The sequence below is a fragment of the Anser cygnoides genome, unplaced genomic scaffold, assembly GCF_040182565.1.
Source record: "Anser cygnoides isolate HZ-2024a breed goose unplaced genomic scaffold, Taihu_goose_T2T_genome scaffold_52_1, whole genome shotgun sequence".
Lineage (NCBI taxonomy): Eukaryota > Metazoa > Chordata > Aves > Anseriformes > Anatidae > Anser > Anser cygnoides.
The window spans coordinates 627,859-646,520 of NW_027103075.1; the positions used below are offsets into that span (position 1 = coordinate 627,859).

The window sequence follows — 18,662 nt, forward strand, 5'->3', positions numbered from 1 at the left end:
TCTTGGGAGGGGGGCAGCCATCTTGGGAGGGGGGCGGCCGTCTTGGGGGTTTTTGGGTGGGGGGAAGCGGGAGGGGGCGGTGGACGTCTTGGGGGGGGCGGTGGCCATCTTGGGAGGGGGGCGACCATCTTGGGAGGGGGGCGGCCATCTTGGGAGGGGGGCGACCATCTTGGGAGGGGGGCGGCCGTCTTGGGGGTTTTTGGGTGGGGGGAAGCGGGAGGGGGCGGTGGACGTCTTGGGGGGGCGGCGGCCATCTTGGGAGGGGGGCGGCCATCTTGGGAGGGGGGCGGCCATCTTGGGAGGGGGGCGGCCGTCTTGCGGGGGCTTTTTGGGGGGTTTTATGAGGGATTTATGGGATTTTTGTGAGTGTTTTAAGCATTGGGGGTGGTTCTAAGGGATAATTGGAGAGGTTTTTGGGTGGGGGGAAGCGGGAGGGGGCGGTGGACATCTTGGGGGGACGGTGGCCATTTTGGGGGGGTGGCGGCCATTTTGGGGGAGGATTTTGGGAGGTTTTATGAGGGATTTATGGGATTTTTGTGAGTGTTTTAACCACTGGGGGGGGTTTCTAAGGGATAATTGGAGGCGTTTTTGGCTGGGGGGAAGCGGGAGGGGACGGTGGACGTCTTGGGGGGGCGGTGGCCATCTTGGGAGGAGGGCGGCCATCTTGGGAGGGGGGCGGCCGTCTTGCGGGGGCTTTTTGGGGAGTTTTATGAGGGATTTATGGGATTTTTGTGAGTGTTTTAACCACTGGGGGGGTTTCTAAGGGATAATTGGAGGCGTTTTTGGGTGGGGGGAAGCAGGAGGAGGAAGTAGCCATCTTGGTGGGGCAGTGGCCATCTCGGGAGGGTGGCGGCCATCTTGTGGGGGGCTTTTCGGGGGTTTTAAGGGAGTTTTGGGGGGGTTTTGTGCCCATTTTCCACACTGGGGGGTTCATCAGGGATTGTTGGGGGGGGCTTGGGTCCTGGTTGGAGGTGTTTTGGGTGGGGGGAAGCAGGAGGGGGCGGTGGCCATCTTGGGAGGGGGGTGGACGTCTTGTGGGGGGCTTTTGGGGGGAGTTTAAGGAGGTTTTGAGGGATTTTTGGGACTGTTTTCAACGCTGGGTGGGTTATAAGGGGTAATTGGAGGGGTTTTGGGTGGGGGGAAGCAAGAAGGGGCAGTGGCCATCTTGGGGGGGCAGTGGCCATCTTGTGGGGGGCTTTTTGGGGGGTTTTAAGGGGGTTTTGTGGGGTTTTTGTGCCTGTTTTCAACACTGGGGGGTTCACCAGGACGTGCTGGGGGGGTTGGGGTGGGTGGGAGGTCATTTTGCCCCCCCCCAGAGCCGCCGCCACCTTGCTCAGGCTTCGACCTGGGCGACTAGGCCGCGTCTCCATAGCAACAGCGCCAAGGAAGGGGCGGGGGCACGGTCTCCACGGCAACAGCGCGCGGGGAGGGGCGGGAGAGCGGTCTCCATAGCAACAGCGCAAGGGGAGGGGCGGGGGCACGGTCTCCATGGCAACAGCGCGCGGGGAGGGGCTGAGCGCCGTCAAGGGGAGGGGCGGGGCGCCGTCTCCATAGCAACCGCGCACCGGTAGGGGCGGGGCCGCGTCTCCAAGGCGACCGCGCAGGCCCTTCCTCCCCCTTAGCCCCGCCCCCTCTCCGCGCGGGCCAATCGGCTGCGCCGCTCCGCCGCCCCGCCCCCGCCGGCGCCCGCAGCCAATGGAAGGGCGCCGGGGCGGTGCCGGCGGCCAATGGGCGCGCGGCGTGGGCGGGGCTCGGGCCGCGCCTGCGCGGCGAGGGGGGCGGGGGGAAGGTTCTGGAGGCCGCCGCCATCTTAGCGCCGCGTCCCGGCCGCCGCCGCCGCCGCCAACAGCCGGGAGGGGCCCGGTGAGGGGAGGGCGTGACGTCACGGTCACCCGGCGTGACGTCAGCGCTTGGGGGGGCGGGGGGAGCCGGGGGGGGGAGCGGGAGGGGGCCCGGAGGCGGTGGGGGGGGGGGGGAGCGGGGCGCGCATGCGCGGGGGGAGGTGCTAAAGGGGAGGGGGCGTGGCTTGGGGAGGGGGCGTGGCTTAGGGAGGGGGGCGGGGCTTGGGGAGGGGGCGGGGCTTAGGGGTAGGGGAGGGGGGTAGGGGAGGGGGAGGGAGGCGGGGTTTGGAGGGGGCGGGGCTTAAAGGGGCGGGGCCTGGAGGGCGGGGCTTAAAGGGGCGGGGCTTGGAGGGGGCGTGGCCTCCTGGCCGGGCCCGGGAGGGGAGGGGGAGGAGGGGGCTTAGCCCATGGGGGGGGGGGGGGGAGGTGTAAAGGGGGGTGTGACGTCACTACCGGGCCTGTGACGTCACCGGGGGGGTGACGTCACGGGGGGGTTGCGTGACGTCACTTCCCGGCAGGAGGGGAGCCGTCGGGGGGGAGAGCCCCCCCCAGGAGCGGGCGGGGATGGAGGCGGGGGGCTCGAACCCGCTGCCGGACCCGGTGAGTGGGGGGGGGGGGGGGGGGGCGTGACGTCACGGGGGGGAGGGGCGTGATGTCATGGGGGGGGGGCGTGATGTCACGGGGTGACGTCATGGGGGTGGGGGGTGGGGGGGTAGGGGGGGTTATGGGGTTGGGGGGGGATATAGGGGGGTGGGGGGTCAGGGAGGGGTTACGGGGTCATGGGGGGTCACAGGGTCACGGGGGGTCACGGGGTCACGGGGGGTCACGGGGTCGCTGGGGGTTACGGGGTCACGGGGGGGCTGTGGGGGCGTCACGGGGTCACCGTGGGGTTTACTGGGACGTCTCGGGGGCATTCGGGGGGGTTGGGGCTGTTTTGGGGTCATTTTGGGGTGTTTTGGGTCATTGTGGGTCCGCTTCGGGGCTTTGGGTCTGTTTTGGGGGCATTTCGGGGCCATTCGGGGTCTGTTTTGGGGCCGTTTCGGGGCCGTTTGGGGGTTTCGGGGGGTCATTGTGGGGCCGGTTTGGGGTTTGGGGATGCTTTGGGGTTTGTTTTGAGGCCGTTTGGGTCCTTTTTGGGGTCCTTATGGGGAGGTTTTGGGGCTTTGGGGCCGTTTTGGGGCCATTTTGGGGGTTTTAGGGGTCATTTGGGATCCATTTTGGTTTTCTTGGGGCCACAACAGGGCCATTTTTTGTTCATTTTGGGTCCGTTTTGGGGTTGTTCGGGGATTTTGGGGTCCATTTTTGGGTTTTGGGGTGGTTTTGGGGCCATTTGGGGTCCGATGGGGGGGATTTGGGGCAATTTTGGGTCCGTTTGGGGGTTTTGTGGCCATTATGGGGCTGTTTTGGGGTCATTTGGGGGTTTTGGGGCCATTTTGGGGTCATTTTGGGGCTGTTTTGGGGCCAGTTTGGAGTTTTGGGGTCATTATGGGGCCATTTTGGGGTCATTTGGGGGTTTTGGGGCTGTTTTGGGCCCGTTTTGGGGCTATTTGGGTCCATTTTGGGGTTTTCAGGGCCATTATGGGGCCACTTTATGGCCACTTTAGGGCTGTTTGGGGTCTGTTTTGGGTCTGTTTGGTGGGTTTTGGGGCTCATTATGGGGCCATTTTGGGGTCATTTGGGGGTTTTGAGGCTGTTTTGGGGTCATTTTATGGCCATTTTGGGGTCGTTTTGGGTCTATTTTGAGGTCGTTTTGGGTCTATTTTGGGTCCATTTTGGGTCTGTTTTGGGGTCATTTTATGGCCATTTTGAGGTCGTTTTGGGTCCGTTTTGGGTCTGTTTTGGGTCCGTTTTGGGTCTGTTTTGGGTCCATTTTTTGGGGGGGGGTTATTACAGGTCTGTTTTTGGGTTTTGGGGCCGTTTGGGGTATTTTTGGGTCCATTTTGGGTTTTTGGGGCTGTTTTGGGGTCATTTCACGTCTGTTTTGGGTCCGTTTTGGGGCCATTTGGGTCCATTTCGGGGTTTTGGGGGCCACTACGGGGCCCTTTATGTCCGTTTCGGGGCCGTTTGGGGTTTTGGGGGCGGTTTTGGGGCCGTTCCCGCTCGTTTTGGGTCCATTTTGGGGTTTCCGGGGCGCAGGCGGACGCCATGACGTCGGACGACTTCGACATCGTCATCGAGGCCATGCTGGAGGCGCCCTACAAGAAGGAGGAGGTGGGCGGGGCCCGCGAGGGGGCGGGGCCTGGGGGGGCGGGGCCTGGAGGGGGGGCGGGGCCTGGGTCGGGAGGGGCGGGGCTTGGGGTGGGGTCCTTTAAAGGGGTTTTGGGGGCAATTCCGGGGGATTTGGGGGCGCTTTTGAAGGGTATTGGGGGCATTTATGGGGGGTTTGGGGGCGTTTTAGGGGATTTTGGGGTTCTTTAAGGGGTTTTGGGGTCTGTTAGAGGGGTTTTGGGATCCCTAAAGGGGTTTTGGGGTCATTTAAGGGGATTTTGGGGTTGTTTAAGGGGTTTTGGGGTCGGTTAGAGGAGTTTTGGGATCCCTAAAGGGGTTTTGGGGTCATTTAAGGGGATTTTGGGGTTGTTTAAGGGGTTTTGGGGTCAGTTAGAGGAGTTTTGGGATCCCTAAAGGGTTTTTGGGGTCATTTAAGGGGATTTTGGGGTTGTTTAAGGGGTTTTGGGGTCTGTTAGAGGAGTTTTGGGATCCCTAAAGGGGTTTTGGGGTCATTTAAGGGGATTTTGGGGTTGTTTAAGGGGTTTTGGGGTCAGTTAGAGGAGTTTTGGGATCCCTAAAGGGTTTTTGGGGTCATTTAAGGGGATTTTGGGGTTATTTAAGGGGCTTTGGGGTCTGTTAGAGGAGTTTTGGGATCTCTAAAGGGGTTTTGGGGTCATTTAAGGGGATTTTGGGGTTGTTTAAGGGGTTTTGGGGTCGGTTAGAGGAGTTTTGGGATCCCTAAAGGGGTTTTGGGGTCATTTAAGGGGATTTTGGGGTTGTTTAAGGGGTTTTGGGGTCAGTTAGAAGGGTTTGGGGGTCTCCTAAAGGGGTTTTGGGGTCGTTTTGGGGCTTTTAGGGTCACCTAAGTAGACTTTTGGGGTCATTTAAGGGCTTTATGGTCCCCTAAAGGGGTTTTGGAGCCATATAAAGGGTTTTTGGGGTTCCTAAAGGGTTTTTGGGGTCACTTAAAGAGGCCTTGGGGTGATCTAAAAGGGTTTTGGCCCAATTTAAAGGGTTTTGGGGCCACCTAAAGGGGTTTGGGGACCATTTTAGGGGTTTGGGGGTCGTTTGAGGGTGTTTTGGGGTCACTTAAAGGGGTTTTGGGGTCACTTAAAGGATTTTTGGGGTGATTTTAGGGGTCTTCGGGTCATCTGAACGGGTTTTGGGGTCATTTAAAGGGGTTTTGACGCAATGTAAAGGGTTTTGGGGTCACCTTTAGGGGTTTTAGGACCGCTTTAAGGCATTTTGGGGGTATTTAAACGGTTTTGGGGTTTCCTAAAGGAGTTTTGAGGCCGTTTAAAGGGATTTTGGGGCCTTTTAAAGGGGCTTTGGAATCCCTAAAGGGGTTTTGGGGCCATTTAAAGGGATTTTGGGGCCATTCCTGGGGTTTTGGGGTCGCCCCCTGACACCCCCCCTCGTTCCAGGCCCAGCCCGGCCCCTCCAAGCCGCAGACGGAGCCCCCCCCCCCGCAGGTGAGGCCGCTTTTGGGGTCAAAAAGGGCGATTTTGGGTCCGGGAGGGGGAAACTGGGGGATTTTGGGGCAGATTTGGGGGATTTTGGGGCAAATCTGGGGGATTTTGGCCCCGCAGCCGCCGGCGGAGGAGCAGAGCAAAGAGGCGAAGAAGGAGAGCGGCGGCAGCAGCAGCAGCAGGTGAGTTTTTGGGGCGAAAAACGGCGATTTTGGGGCCGCCGGGGCCTTGGCCGCGGCCTGCGGGGGGATTCGAAGAGGTTTGGGGGGTTTTTTGGGGGGAAAAATGGGGATTTTGGGGGCGACGAGGGGTAATGGGAATGGATCGAAGGTGTTGGGGTGGGTTTAAGGGATTTGGGGTTGATTTTGGGGAGAAAAAGGGGGATTTTGGGGGTGATGGGGGATAATGAGTACACATCGAAGGGTTTGGGGTGAATTTAAGGGGTTTTGGGGGCAATTTTGGGGGGAAAAACGGGGGATTTTGGGGTCAATAAGGGATTGTGAGTAAACATTGAGTGTTTTGGGGTGGATTTAAGGGGTTTGGGGGCGATTTTGGGGGGAAAAACAAGGGATTTTGGGGGGTAATAAAGGGTTATAGGAAGGTATTGGGGGTTTTGGGGTGGATACGAGGTGTTTGGAGGCAATTTTTGGGGTGATAAAGGACGGGTTGGGGGACGATAAGGGGTTATGGGTATATCTCGGAGGTTTTGGGGTGGGTTTTGGGGCCAAACCCGGGGGTTTTGGGGCCGGTAATGAGGCCAGGAGCTTCTGGTGAGAGACAGAGAGGATTTGGGGTGAAAAAGGGGGATTTTGGGACCCAGCTTTTAGGATTTCCCTCCCCCAAACAGCAGCCGGAAGAAGCGGAGCCGGAGCCGGAGCCGGAGCCGCGACCACAGACACAGGTGAGCGCGTTTTGGGGCCGAACCTCGGGGTTTCGGGATTCCAACCGCTCCACCCCCTCCCCCGTTCCCATTTTGGGGCTAAAAACCCCCAAATCAGCCGCAGCCGGGACCGGGACCGGCGCCGCCGCAGCCGCAGCCGCGACCGCCGCAGCCGCCACCGATCCCGCAGCCGCGAGCGCCGCCGATCCCGCAGCCGCGAGCGCCGGCGCGACGAGCGATCCCGGTACCCGATTTCCCCCTTTTTCGCCCCAAAATGCCGGTTTTTAACTACTCCCGTCCCTTTTTCACCGATTTCTCCGCTTTCGGCCCCGTTTCAGCCGCCGCTTCGGGCACAGCAAGAGCCCGCTCTACCGGGAGAAGAGCCCCGTGCGGTGAGCATCGGGGGGGGTTTTGGGGGGAATTCGGGGGATTTTGGGTTGTCGGGGGGATTTGGGGGATTTTCGGCGGAGTTTGGGGCGATTTGGGGGATTTTCGGCAGAATTTGGGGGTTTTGGAGGTCTTCGGGGGGTTATGGGGTCATTGGGGGGGGGGTTGAGGGAATATAAGGGGATGTAGAGGAGGAATTTGGGGATTTTGGGGGGAATTTGGGGGATTTTGGGGGTCGTCGGGGGATTTGGGGGATTTTCGGCGGAATTTGGGGTGATCTGGGGGATTTTTGGGAGAATTTGGGGGGTTTTGGGGACCCTTCGGGGGATTATGGGGTCATGGGGGGGGGTTGAGGGAATATAAGGGGATGTAGAGGAGGAATTTGGGGATTTTGGGGGAATTTGGGGGATTTTGGGGTTGTTGGGGGATTTGGGGGGGATTTTGGGGGATTTCAGGGATTTTGGGGGGATTTTGGGGTCATTGGGGGAATATGGGGAGGATTTGGGGCAGGTTCGGGGGATTTGGGGGGGGATTGGGGGGATTTTGGGGTCGTTGGAGGGGTTTAAGGGAATATAGGGAGATTTGGGGGATTTTGGGGGGGATTTGGGGGATTTTGGGGTATTTGGGGCGGATTTGGGGGGGGGTTCAGGTGTTATAGGGGAGATTTGAGGGTTATAGGGGGAGATTTGGGGGGAAATTTGGGGATTTGGGGTTTATTTGGGGAGGATTTGGGGTGTATAGGGGGGATTTAGGGGGTTATAGGGTGGATTTGGGGGATTTTGGGGGGTTATGGGGGGATTTTGGGGCTATAGGGGTGAATTTTGAGGGTTATGGGGGGATTTCTGGGATTTTGGGGGGATATAGGGCGATTTGGGGGATATGGGAGGTTTTGGGGGGGTTTGGGGTATGTATGGGGGATATCGGGGTTTATGGGGGATGCGGAACGGTTATGGGGGATTTTGGGGGGGTTATAGGGGATTTTGGGGGGGTTTATAGGGGATTTGGGGGTTTCAAGGGGGTTTTGGGGGTTTCATAGGGGATTTTTGGGATTTCTTAAGGGATTTTGGGGGTTTCATAGGGGATTTTGGGGTTTCATAGGGGGTTTTGGGGGTTTCATAGGGGATTTTGGGGGTTTCATAGGGGATTTTGGGGTTTTATAGGGGGTTTTGGGGGTTTCATAGGGGGTTTTGGGGGTTTCATAGGGGATTTTGGGGTTTTATAGGGGGTTTTGGGGGTTTCATAGGGGATTTTGGGGTTTCATAGGGGGTTTTGGGGGTTTCATAGGGGGTTTTGGGGTTTCATAGGGGATTTTGGGGGTTTCATAGGGGGTTTTGGGGTTTCATAGGGGATTTTGGGGGTTTCATAGGGGGTTTTTGGGGTTTTATAGGGGATTTTGGGGTTTTATAGGGGGTTTTGGGGGTTTTATAGGGGATTGGGGGTTTTAAAGGGGATTTGGAGGGTTTCATAGGGGATTTTGGGGTTTCATAGGGGGTTTTGGGGGTTTCATAGGGGATTTTTGGGATTTCTTAAGGGATTTTGGGGGTTTCATAGGGGATTTTGGGATTTCATAGGGGATTTTGGGGGTTTTATAGGGGATTTTGGGGGTTTCATAGGGGGTTTTGGGGGTTTCATAGGGGATTTTGGGGGTTTCATAGGGGATTTGGGGGTTTTATAGGGGGTTTTGGGGGTTTCATAGGGGATTTGGGGGTTTTATAGGGGGGTTTTGGGGTTTCATAGGGGGTTTTGGGGGTTTTATAGGGGGTTTTGGGGTTTCATAGGGGATTTTTGGGGGTTTCATAGGGGATTTTGGGGTTTCATAGGGGGTTTTGGGGGTTTTATAGGGGGTTTTGGGGTTTCATAGGGGATTTTGGGGGTTTCATAGGGGATTTTGGGGTTTCATAGGGGATTTGGGGGTTTTAAAGGGGATTTGGAGGGTTTCATAGGGAGTTTTGGGGGTTTCATAGGGGATTTTGGGGGTTTCATAGGGGATTTTGGGGGTTTCATAGGGGATTTTGGGGGTTTCATAGGGGGTTTTGGGGGTTTCATAGGGGATTTTGGGGGTTTCATAGGGGATTTTGGGGGTTTCATAGGGGGTTTTGGGGTTTCATAGGGGGGTTTTGGGGTTTCATAGGGGATTTTGGGGGTTTCATAGGGGGTTTTGGGGGTTTTATAGGGGGTTTTGGGGGTTTTATAGGGGTTTTGGGGGTTTCATAGGGTATTTTGGGGTTTCATAGGGGATTTTGGGGGTTTCATAGGGGGTTTTTTGGGTTTTATAGGGGATTTTGGGGTTTTATAGGGGGTTTTGGGGGTTTTATAGGGGATTTGGGGGTTTTAAAGGGGATTTCTAGGGTTTCATAGGGAGTTTTGGGGGTTTCATAGGGGATTTTGGGGGTTTCATAGGGGATTTTTGGGATTTCTTAAGGGATTTTGGGGGTTTCATAGGGGATTTTGGGATTTCTTAAGGGATTTTGGGGTTTTATAGGGGATTCTGGGGTTTTATAGGGAGTTTTGGGGGTTTCATAGGGAGTTTTGGGGGTTTCATAGGGAGTTTTGGGGGTTTCATAGGGAGTTTTGGGGGTTTCATAGGGGATTTTGGGGGTTTCATAGGGGATTTTGGGGGTTTCATAGGGGGTTTTTGGGTTTTATAGGGGATTTTGGGGTTTTATAGGGGTTTTGGGGGTTTTATAAGGGGATTTGGGGGTTTTAAAGGGGATTTTGGGGGTTTCATAGGGGATTTTGGGGGTTTCATAGGGGATTTTTGGGATTTTTTAAGGGATTTTGGGGGTTTCATAGGGGATTTTGGGGGTTTCATAGGGGATTTTGGGGATTTCTTAAGGGATTTTGGGGGTTTCATAGGGGATTTGGGGATTTCTTAAGGAATTTTGGGGGTTTCATAGGGAGTTTTGGGGGTTTTATAGGGGATTTTGGGGTTTTATAGGGGATTTTTGGGTTTTATAGGGGATATGGGGGTTTATGGGGGTTATGGGGTAGTTATGGGGTATTTGGGGTTTTATAGGGGATTTGGGAGTTTTGTAGGCTTTATGGGGGATACGGGGGGATATAGGGTCCTGGGGGGCCCTGGGGGCCGTGGGGGGTTATGGGGGGCCACGGGGGGCTACGGGGGGCTCGGGGGCGGTTAGAGGGCCGCGGCGTGACCCCGACCCCGCAGGGAGCCGCTGGGCAGCCTGAGCCCCGAGGAGCGGGACGCGCGCACGGTGTTCTGCATGCAGCTGGCCGCCCGCATCCGGCCCCGCGACCTCGAGGACTTCTTCTCCGCCGTCGGCAAGGTGGGGCCGGGAGCGCCCCCACGGGGTCACCGGGGCCCTTACGGGGCCCTAAGTACCCGTACGGGGCCGTAAATACCCGTACGGGGCCGTAAATACCCGTACGGGGCCATAAATGCCCTTATGGGGTCACCGGGACCCTTATGGGGTCACCAGGACCCTTATGGGGCCGTAAATACCCTTGTGGGGTCATTGGGACCCTTACGGGGCCATAAATACCCTTACGGGGCCATAAATACCCTTATGGGGTCACCGGGACTCTTATGGGGTCACCGGGACCCTTACGGGGCCGTAAATACCCTTGTGGGGTCATTGGGACCCTTACGGGGCCGTAAATACCCTTGTGGGGTCATTGGGACCCTTACGGGGCCGTAAATACCCTTACAGGACCATAAATACCCGTATGGGGTCACCAGGAGTCTTATGGGGCCGTAAATACCCTTATGGGGTCATAAATACTCTTATGGGGCCTTACATACTCTTATGGGGTCACCGGGACCTTTATGGGGCCATAAAAGCCCTTGTGGGGTCACCGGGACCCTTACGGGGCCGTAAATACACTTATGGGGTCACTGGGACCTTTATGGGGCCATAAATACCCTTATGGGGCCATAAATATCCTTATGGGGTCACTGGGACCCTTATGGGGTCATAAATACCCTTATGGGGCCATAAATACCCTTATGGGGTCACCGGGACCTTTATGGGGCCATAAATACCCTTATGGGGTCACTGGGACCCTTATGGGGCCATAAATACCCTTATGGGGTCACCGGGACCTTTATGGGGCCATAAATACCCTTATGGGGTCACCGGGACCCTTATGGGGTCACCGGGACCCTTATGGGGCCATGAAAACCATTATTGGGCCATAAATACTCTTATGGGTTCATTGGGACCCTTATGGGGCCATAAATATCCTTGTGGGGTCACCGGGACCCTTATGGGGTCGCTGAGATCTTTATGGGGTCACCTAGTCCCTTATAGGGCCCCCAAAACCCTCGTAGGGCCGCCAATAGACTTACGGGGTCACCAAGGGCTTTACAGGACCCCCACGACCTTTATAAGACCCCCAAGACCCCTATGAGACCCCGAGGGCCCTTTAGGACCCCCAGGACCCCCGTAAGACCCCCAGACCCTTATAGGGCCCCCAGACCCTTATAGGGCCCCCAGGACCCTTATAGGGCCACCAAAAGCTTTATAGGGACCCCAAGACCCCTATCAGACCCCTGTAAGCCCCCAGGACCCTTTTAAGCCCCCAGGACCCTTTTAAGCCCCCAGGACCTTTTAGGACCCCCAGGAACCCCATAGGACCCCCAAAACCCTTTTAGGACCCTTATAGGGCCCCCAAAACCCTTATAGCGCCCCCAAGAGCTTTATAGGGACCCCTATAAGCCCCCAGGACCCTTCTAAGACCCCCGGGACCCCCATAGGCCCCCCGGGACCCCCATAAGCCCCCCAAAACCCCCATAGGGCCCCCAAAACCCCCATAGGCCCCCCAAAACCCCCTTATAGGGCCCCCAGCCCCTTATAGGGCCGCCGGGACCTTTATAGGATTTCCCCTCCCCCAGCCCGCCGCCGCCCCGACAGCCCCGCCCCTCCCCTTATCCCCTAGCCCCTCCCCCCGGGGGCGAGGCCCCGCCCCCTGACGAGGCCCCGCCCCCCCCAGGTGCGGGACGTGCGCATCATCTCGGACCGCAACTCGCGGCGCTCCAAGGGCATCGCCTACGTGGAGTTCTGCGAGATCCAGTCGGTGCCGCTGGCCATCGGGCTCACCGGGCAGCGCCTGCTCGGCGTCCCCATCATCGTCCAGGCCTCCCAGGTGGGGGGCGGGGCCTAAAGGGGGCGTGGCCTGAAGGGGAGGGGCTTAGGGAAAGGGGGAGGGGATTGGAGGAGGTTGGAAGGGTCAACGTTGGCCAACGGCCTTCGCCGCGCGGCCTCCTTGAGGTTCCCGGCATCGTTTTGGGCTTCCAGGTGGTGGGCGGGGCCTAAAGGGGGCGTGGCCTAAAGGGGGAGGGGCTTAGGGAGAAGGGGAGGGGCCTGGGAGGGGATTGGAGGAGGTGGTATAGAGTTGGGAAGGTCCTAGAAGGGAGGGGAAGGACCTGGAAGGGGTTGGGAAGGTCCTGGAAGGGGTTGGGAAGGGCCTGGGAGGGGTTGGGAAGGTCCTGGAAGGGGTTGGGAAGGTCCTGGAAGGGGTTGGGAAGGTCCTGGAAGGGGTTGGGAAGGGCCTGGGAGGGGTTGGGAAGGTCCTGGAAGGGGTTGGGAAGGTCCTGGAAGAGACACAGTGGGGTTGGGAAGGTCCTGGAAGGGGAAGGAGTATTTTTAAGGGAATGCTTGGGGGTTGGGAACGTCCTGGAAGGGGTTGGGAAGGTCCTGGAAGGGAGGGAAGGGCCTGGAAGAGACACAGCGGGGTTGGGAAGGTCCTAGAAGGGGAAGGAGTATTTTTAAGGGAATGCTTGGGGGTTGGGAAGGTCCTGGAAGATAGAGGAAGAGCCTCGTGGAGACAGTGGGGGTTGGGCAGGTCCTGGAAGGGGCCCGGTGGGGTTGGAAATGGATGGGAAGGTCCTGGAAGGGACATGATAGGGTTGGGAAGGTCCTGGAAGGGAGAGGAAGGTTGTGGAGGAGGCATTGTGGAGGTCCTGGAAGGGATTCAAAGGTCCTGGAAGGGATTCAAAGGTCCTGGAAGGGATTCAAAGGTCCTGGAAGGGATGAGGAAGTCCTGGAAGGGTTGGGAAGGTCCTGGAAGGGTTGGGAAGGTGTTGGGAGAGATGGGAAGGTCCTGGAAGGTGTGGAAGATCCTGGAAGGGATGGGAAGGTCCTGGAAGGGATGAGGAGGTCCTGGAAGGGTTGTGAAGGCCCCGGAAGGGATGAGAAGGTCCTGGAAGGGTTGTGAGGGCCCTGGAAGGGATGAGAAAGTCCTGGAAGGGTTGGGAAGGTCCTGGAAGAGATAGGTCCTGGAAGGTGTGGAAGGTCCTGGGAGGGATGGGAAGGTCCTGGAAGGGACGAGGAGGTCCTGGAAGGTTTGGAAGGTCCTGGAAGGGATGGGAAGGTCTTGGAAGGGATAGGTCCTGGAAGGGTTGGAAAATCCAGGAAGGGATGGGAAGGTCGTGGAAGAGATAGGTCCTAGAAGGGATGGGGAGGTCCTGGAAGGGATGAGGAGGTCCTGGAAGGTTTGGAAGGTCCTGGAAGGGATGGGAAGGTCCTGGAAGGGATGAGGAAGTCCTGGAAGGGTTGGGAAGGTCTTGGAAGAGATGGGGAGGTCCTGGAAGGGATGGGAAGGTCCTGGAAGGGTTGGGAAGGTCCTGGAAGGGACGGGAAGGTCCTGGAAGGGTTGTGAAGGCCCTTGAGGCTTTGAGAAGGTCCTGGAAGTGTTGGGAAGGTCTTGGAAGAGATAGGTCCTGGAAGGGACGGGAAGGTCCTGGAAGGGATGGGAAGGTCCTGGAAGGGTTGTGAAGGCCCTGGAAGGGATGAGAAAGTCCTGGAAGGGTTGGGAAGGTCTTGGAAGAGATGGGGAGGTCCTGGAGAAGGGATGGGAAGGTCCTGGAAGGGATGTGGAAGTCCTGGATGGGTTGGGAAGATCCTGGAAGGGTTGTGAAGGCCCTGGAAGGGATGAGAAGGTTCTGGAAGGGATGGGAAGGTCCTGGAAGAGTTAGGTCCTGGAAGGGATGGGAAGGTCCTGGAAGGGATGAGGAGGTCCTGGAAGGTTTGGGAAGGTCCTGGAAGGGATGGGAAGGTCCTGGAAGGGATGAGGAGGTCCTGGAAGGGTTGTGAAGTCCCCGGAAGGGCTGTAAAAATCCCCGGAGTCCCCACGCAAATTCCCGAGGGCGACGCCGGGGCGCGTCCCCGCCCCCGGGGGGGCGTTCCCCGACGCGTCCCCACCCCCCGCAGGCGGAGAAGAACCGGCTGGCGGCCATGGCCAACAACCTGCAGAAGGGCAGCGGCGGCCCCATGCGGCTCTACGTGGGCGCCCTGCACTGCAACATCACCAAGGAGATGCTGCGCGGCATCTTCGAGCCCTTCGGCAAGGTGGGCGGGGCCTAAAGGGGTGGGCGTGGCTTAAAGGGGTGGGCGGGGCTTAAAGGGGGTGGGCGTGGCCTCGTCTGGACACGCCCCTTCCCGCCCCCAGATCGACAGCATCGTGCTGGTGCGCGACCCGACACCGGGCAGTCCAAGGGCTACGGCTTCATCACGGTGCGCGCCCCACGGCCTGCCCCATAGCGCCCCATGGCGCCCCACGGCTGCCCCATAGCTGCCCCATAGCGCCCCATGGCTGCCCCATAGCGCCCCATAGCTGCCCCATAGCTGCCCCATAGCGCCCCACAGCGCCCCATAGCGCCCCATAGTGCCCCATAGCTGCCCCATAGCGCCCCACAGCGCCCCATAACTGCCCCATAGCTGCCCCATAGCGCCCCATAGCGCCCCATAACTGCCCCATAGCGCCCCATAGCGCCCCATAACTGCCCCATAGCGCCCCATAACTGCCCCATAGCGCCCCACAGCGCCCCATGGCTGCCCCCCGCGGCCCTGCCCCACATCCCAGCCCCACACCATCCCCCCAGCCCCACGCGTGTCCGAGCCCCACACCTCGCCCCCCAGCCCCACGCCTCACCCCATCTCCCGGCCCCACGTCCCCAGCCCCACACCGCCCCACAGCCCCCTGCCCCACGTCCCCCCAGCCCCCCAGATCTCCCCCAGCCCCACACATCCCCATACCCCCCAGCCCCACACCGCCCCACAGATGCTCCCCAGACCCCCGTCTTTCCCCCAGCCCCACATCACCCTCCCAGCCCCACATCGCCCCACGTCCCCCCAGCCCCCTAGATGCTCCTCAGACCCCCCCCCAGCCCCACACCTCCCCCAGCCCCACATCCCCCCAGCCCCGTATGCCCCCACTGATGCCCCCCAGCCCCGTATATGCCCCCCAGCCCCACACTTTGCCCCAGCCCCACATCCCCCCACCCCCCAGCCCCACATCCCCCCACAGATGCCCCCCAGCCCCCACCCCACATCCCCCCGATGCCCCCCAGCCCCCCACCCCCCTCCAGCCCCACATCCCCCCATAATCCCCCCACCCCCACATCCCCCCACACCCCACATCCCCCCACCCCCCCCAGCCCCCAGATGCCCCCCAGCCCCACAACCCCCCTCCCAGCCCCACATCGCCCCACATCCCCCTGGCCCCCTAGATGCCCCCAGCCCCATGGATCACCCCACAACCCTCCAGCCCCCCAGGTCTCCCCCAGCCCCACACCCCCAGCCCCACATCACCCCACTGATGCCCCCCAGCCCCACATCCCCCCACATCCCCCCACACCCCCAGCCCCCCCAGCCCCACATCCCCCCAGGCCCACATCCCCCCACCCCCCCATCCCCCCCGATGCCCCCAGCCCCCCACCCCCCTCCAGCCCCACATCCCCCCATAATCCCCCCACCCCCCACATCCCCCCACACCCCCACATCCCCCCACCCCCGATGCCCCCCCCCCCCCACCCCCCCCAGCCCCACATCCCCCCACCCCCCCCAGCCCCCAGATGCCCCCCAGCCCCATGGATCACCCCACAACCCCCCCAGCCCCACAGATGCCCCTGACGCCCCCCCCCGTCCCCCCCCCGCAGTTCGCGGAGGCCGAGTGCGCGCGGCGGGCGCTGGAGCAGCTGAACGGCTTCGAGCTGGCGGGGCGGGCGATGCGCGTGGGGCCCCTGGGCGAGCGCCCCGACGGCGCCGCCGACGCCGCCTGCCCCGAGGGCGACGAGCCCGAGCTGGGGGGCCGCCGGGCGCCTGCAGCTCATGGCCAAGCTGGCCGAAGGTGGGGCTGGGGGGGGGGGGTTGTGGGGCTGGGGGGGGGTGGTTATGGGGGGTGGGGGGGGTTATGGGGGGGTTATGGGGCTGGGGGGGGGGTTATGGGGCTGGGGGTGGGTTATGGGGGGGTTATGGGGCTGGGGGGGATTATGGGGCGGGGGGGAGTTATGGGGCTGGGGGGGGAGTTATGGGGCTGGGGGCGGTTATGGGGGTGGTTATGGGGGTGGGGGGGGAGTTATGGGGCTGGGGGGGTTATGGGGCTGGGGGTGTGGGGCTGGGGGAGAGATGTGGGGCTGGGGGGAACTTACGGGGTTGGGGGGCTGCAGGGGGGAGTTATGGGGCTGGTTATGGGGCTGGGGGGGACGGTTATGGGGGTGGGGGGGCGGTTATGGGGGTGGTTATGGGGCTGGGGGGAGTTATGGGGCTGGGGGGGGAGTTATGGGGCTGGGGGGGCGGTTATGGGGCTGGGGGGGGGTTGTGGGGCTGGGGGGTGTGGGGCTGGGGGGCGGTTATGGGGGCGGTTATGGGGCTGGGGGGGCGGTTATGGGGCTGGGGGGTGGTTATGGGGCTGGGGGGCAGTTATGGGGTTGGTTATGGGGCTGGGGGGGGGGGTGTGGGGGGTGTGGGGCTGGTTATGGGGCTGGGGGGAGTTATGGGGCTGGTTATGGGGGGCTGGGGGGACGGTTATGGGGGTGGGGGGCAGTTATGGGGCTGGGGGGAGTTATGGGGGTGGTTATGGGGCTGGGGGGCGGTTATGGGGGTGGTTATGGGGCTGGGGGGAGTTATGGGGCTGGGGGGGAGTTATGGGGCTGGGGGGAGTTATGGGGCTGGGGGGAGTTATGGGGTTGGTTATGGGGCTGGGGGGTGTGGGGGGTTGTGGGGCTGGTTATGGGGCTGGGGGGAGTTATGGGGCTGGTTATGGGGCTGGGGGGACGGTTATGGGGGTGGGGGGGCAGTTATGGGGGGGGGGTTATGGGGCTGGGGGCCGGTTATGGGGCTGGGGGGGCAGTTATGGGGCTGGGGGAAGTTATGGGGGTGGTTATGGGGCTGGGGGGCGGTTATGGGGGTGGTTATGGGGGTGGGGGGAGTTATGGGGCTGGGGGGGAGTTATGGGGCTGGGGGGCGGTTATGGGGCTGGGTGTGGGGCTGGGGGGAAGTTATGGGGCTGGTTATGGGGCTGGGGGGTGTGGGGCTGGGGGGTTATGGGGCTGGGGGGTGTGGGGGGAGTTATGGGGCTGGTTATGGGGCTGGGGGGCGGTTATGGGGGTGGTTATGGGGTTGGGGGGCAGTTGTGGGGCTGGGGGGGAGTTATGGGGCTGGGGGGTTATGGGGCTGGGGGGGAGTTGTGGGGTTGGGGGGAGAGTTATGGGGCTGGGGGGTGTGGGGGGAGTTATGGGGCTGGTTATGGGGCTGGGGGGAACTTATGGGGTTGGGGGGCTATAAGGGGAGTTATGGGGCTGGGGGTGGGTTATGGGGCGGGGGGGAGTTATGGGGCTGGGGGGGCACTTGTGGGGCCGGGGGGGGGCCACTTATGGGGCAGGGGTCCCACTTTTCTCCCCCTCCCCCCCCCAGGCTCGGGGCTGCAGCTCCCCAGCACGGCCCAGGCCGCCCTGCAGCTCAACGGGGCCCTGCCCCTGGGCGCCCTCAACCCCGCCGCCCTCACCGGTACGGGGCCGGGGGGGCGCTATGGGGCCGGGGGGGCGCTATGGGGCCGGGGGGCGCTGTGGGGCCGGGGGGCGGTTGTGGGGCCGGGGGGGGGGGCTGTGGGGCTGCGGGGCTGCGGTGTCCCTACGGGGGGCTGGGTGGGGGGAATGTGTGGGGGGGGGGGGATCTATGGGGCGGGGGGATCTATGGGGCTGGGGGGGGTTATGGGGCGGGGGAGGTCGGGGGGGGGGCCTTAAGGGGGTTTTGGGGGAGCTTTGGGGTTGGAGGGGGTCCCTGAGGGGGGCATTGGGGGGCTGGGGGGGTCGCTATGGGGCTGGGGGGGTTATGTGGGGCTGGGGGGTTCCTATGGGGCTGGGGGGGTCCTATGGGGCTGGGGGGGTCGCTATGGGGCTGGAGGGGTCCCTATGGGGCTGGGGGGTTCCTATGGGGCTGGGGGGTGCTATGGGGCTGGGGTGCTATGGGGCTGGGGGGGTCGCTATGGGGCTGGGGGCCCCTAAAGGGGGGTCCTTTATGGGGTTCCCTATGGGGTCGGGCTCTTCCTATGGGGCCGGGGGTCCCGTTGTGGGGCCGGGGGTCCCGCCGTGGGGCCGGGGGGTCGCTGTGGGGCCGGGGGGTCCCCGCTGTGGGGCCGCCCCCCAAGTGCCCCCGTTCCCCCCAGCCCTGAGCCCGGCGCTGAACCTGGCCTCGCAGACGCTGGCCTCGCAGTGCCTGCAGCTCTCGGGGGCTCTTCAGCCCCCAGACCATGTGAGGGGGCGGGGCTGCGGAAAGGGGGCGGGGCTTGGGGGAGGGGGCGGGGCTAAAGGGGGAGGGGGCGGGGCCTGGGGGAGGGGGCGGGGCTAAAGGGGGAGGGGGCGGGGCTTGGAGGGAGGGGGGCTAAAGGGGGAGGGGGCGGGGTTAAAGGGGAGGGGGCGGGGTTAAAGGGGAGGGGGCGGGGTTAAAGGGGGCGGGGCTAAGGGGAGGGGCGGGGCCTGGGGGAGGGGGTGGGGCTAAAGGGGAGGGGCGGGGCTAAAGGGGGAGGGGGCGTGGCCTAACTCTGCTCTCCGCCCCCCGCAGGTAACGGAGCCCCGCCCCCTGCCCGCCGCCTGGCCCCGCCCCCTCGCGGGGAAAAGGGGGGGGGGCGGGGCCCGGG

The 18,662-nt window shown here is 61.7% G+C and overlaps 1 protein-coding gene across 1 annotated transcript; it reads left to right on the forward strand.

Moving 5' to 3' along the window:
• The first annotated feature begins 1,751 nt into the window (after positions 1 to 1,751).
• On the forward strand, positions 1,752 to 18,281 carry LOC136789524 (probable RNA-binding protein 23). Its single transcript, XM_066989576.1, is given in 18 exon segments — positions 1,752 to 1,863; positions 2,360 to 2,441; positions 3,978 to 4,052; positions 5,474 to 5,521; positions 5,639 to 5,700; positions 6,366 to 6,419; positions 6,517 to 6,642; positions 6,737 to 6,790; positions 9,955 to 10,072; positions 11,739 to 11,891; positions 13,958 to 14,095; positions 14,196 to 14,220; positions 14,223 to 14,260; positions 15,685 to 15,833; positions 15,835 to 15,875; positions 17,441 to 17,533; positions 18,192 to 18,253; positions 18,255 to 18,281. Coding segments are annotated over 17 exon segments (1,299 nt in total). The 5' UTR covers positions 1,752 to 1,863; positions 2,360 to 2,405.
• The last annotated feature ends 381 nt before the right edge of the window (positions 18,282 to 18,662 follow it).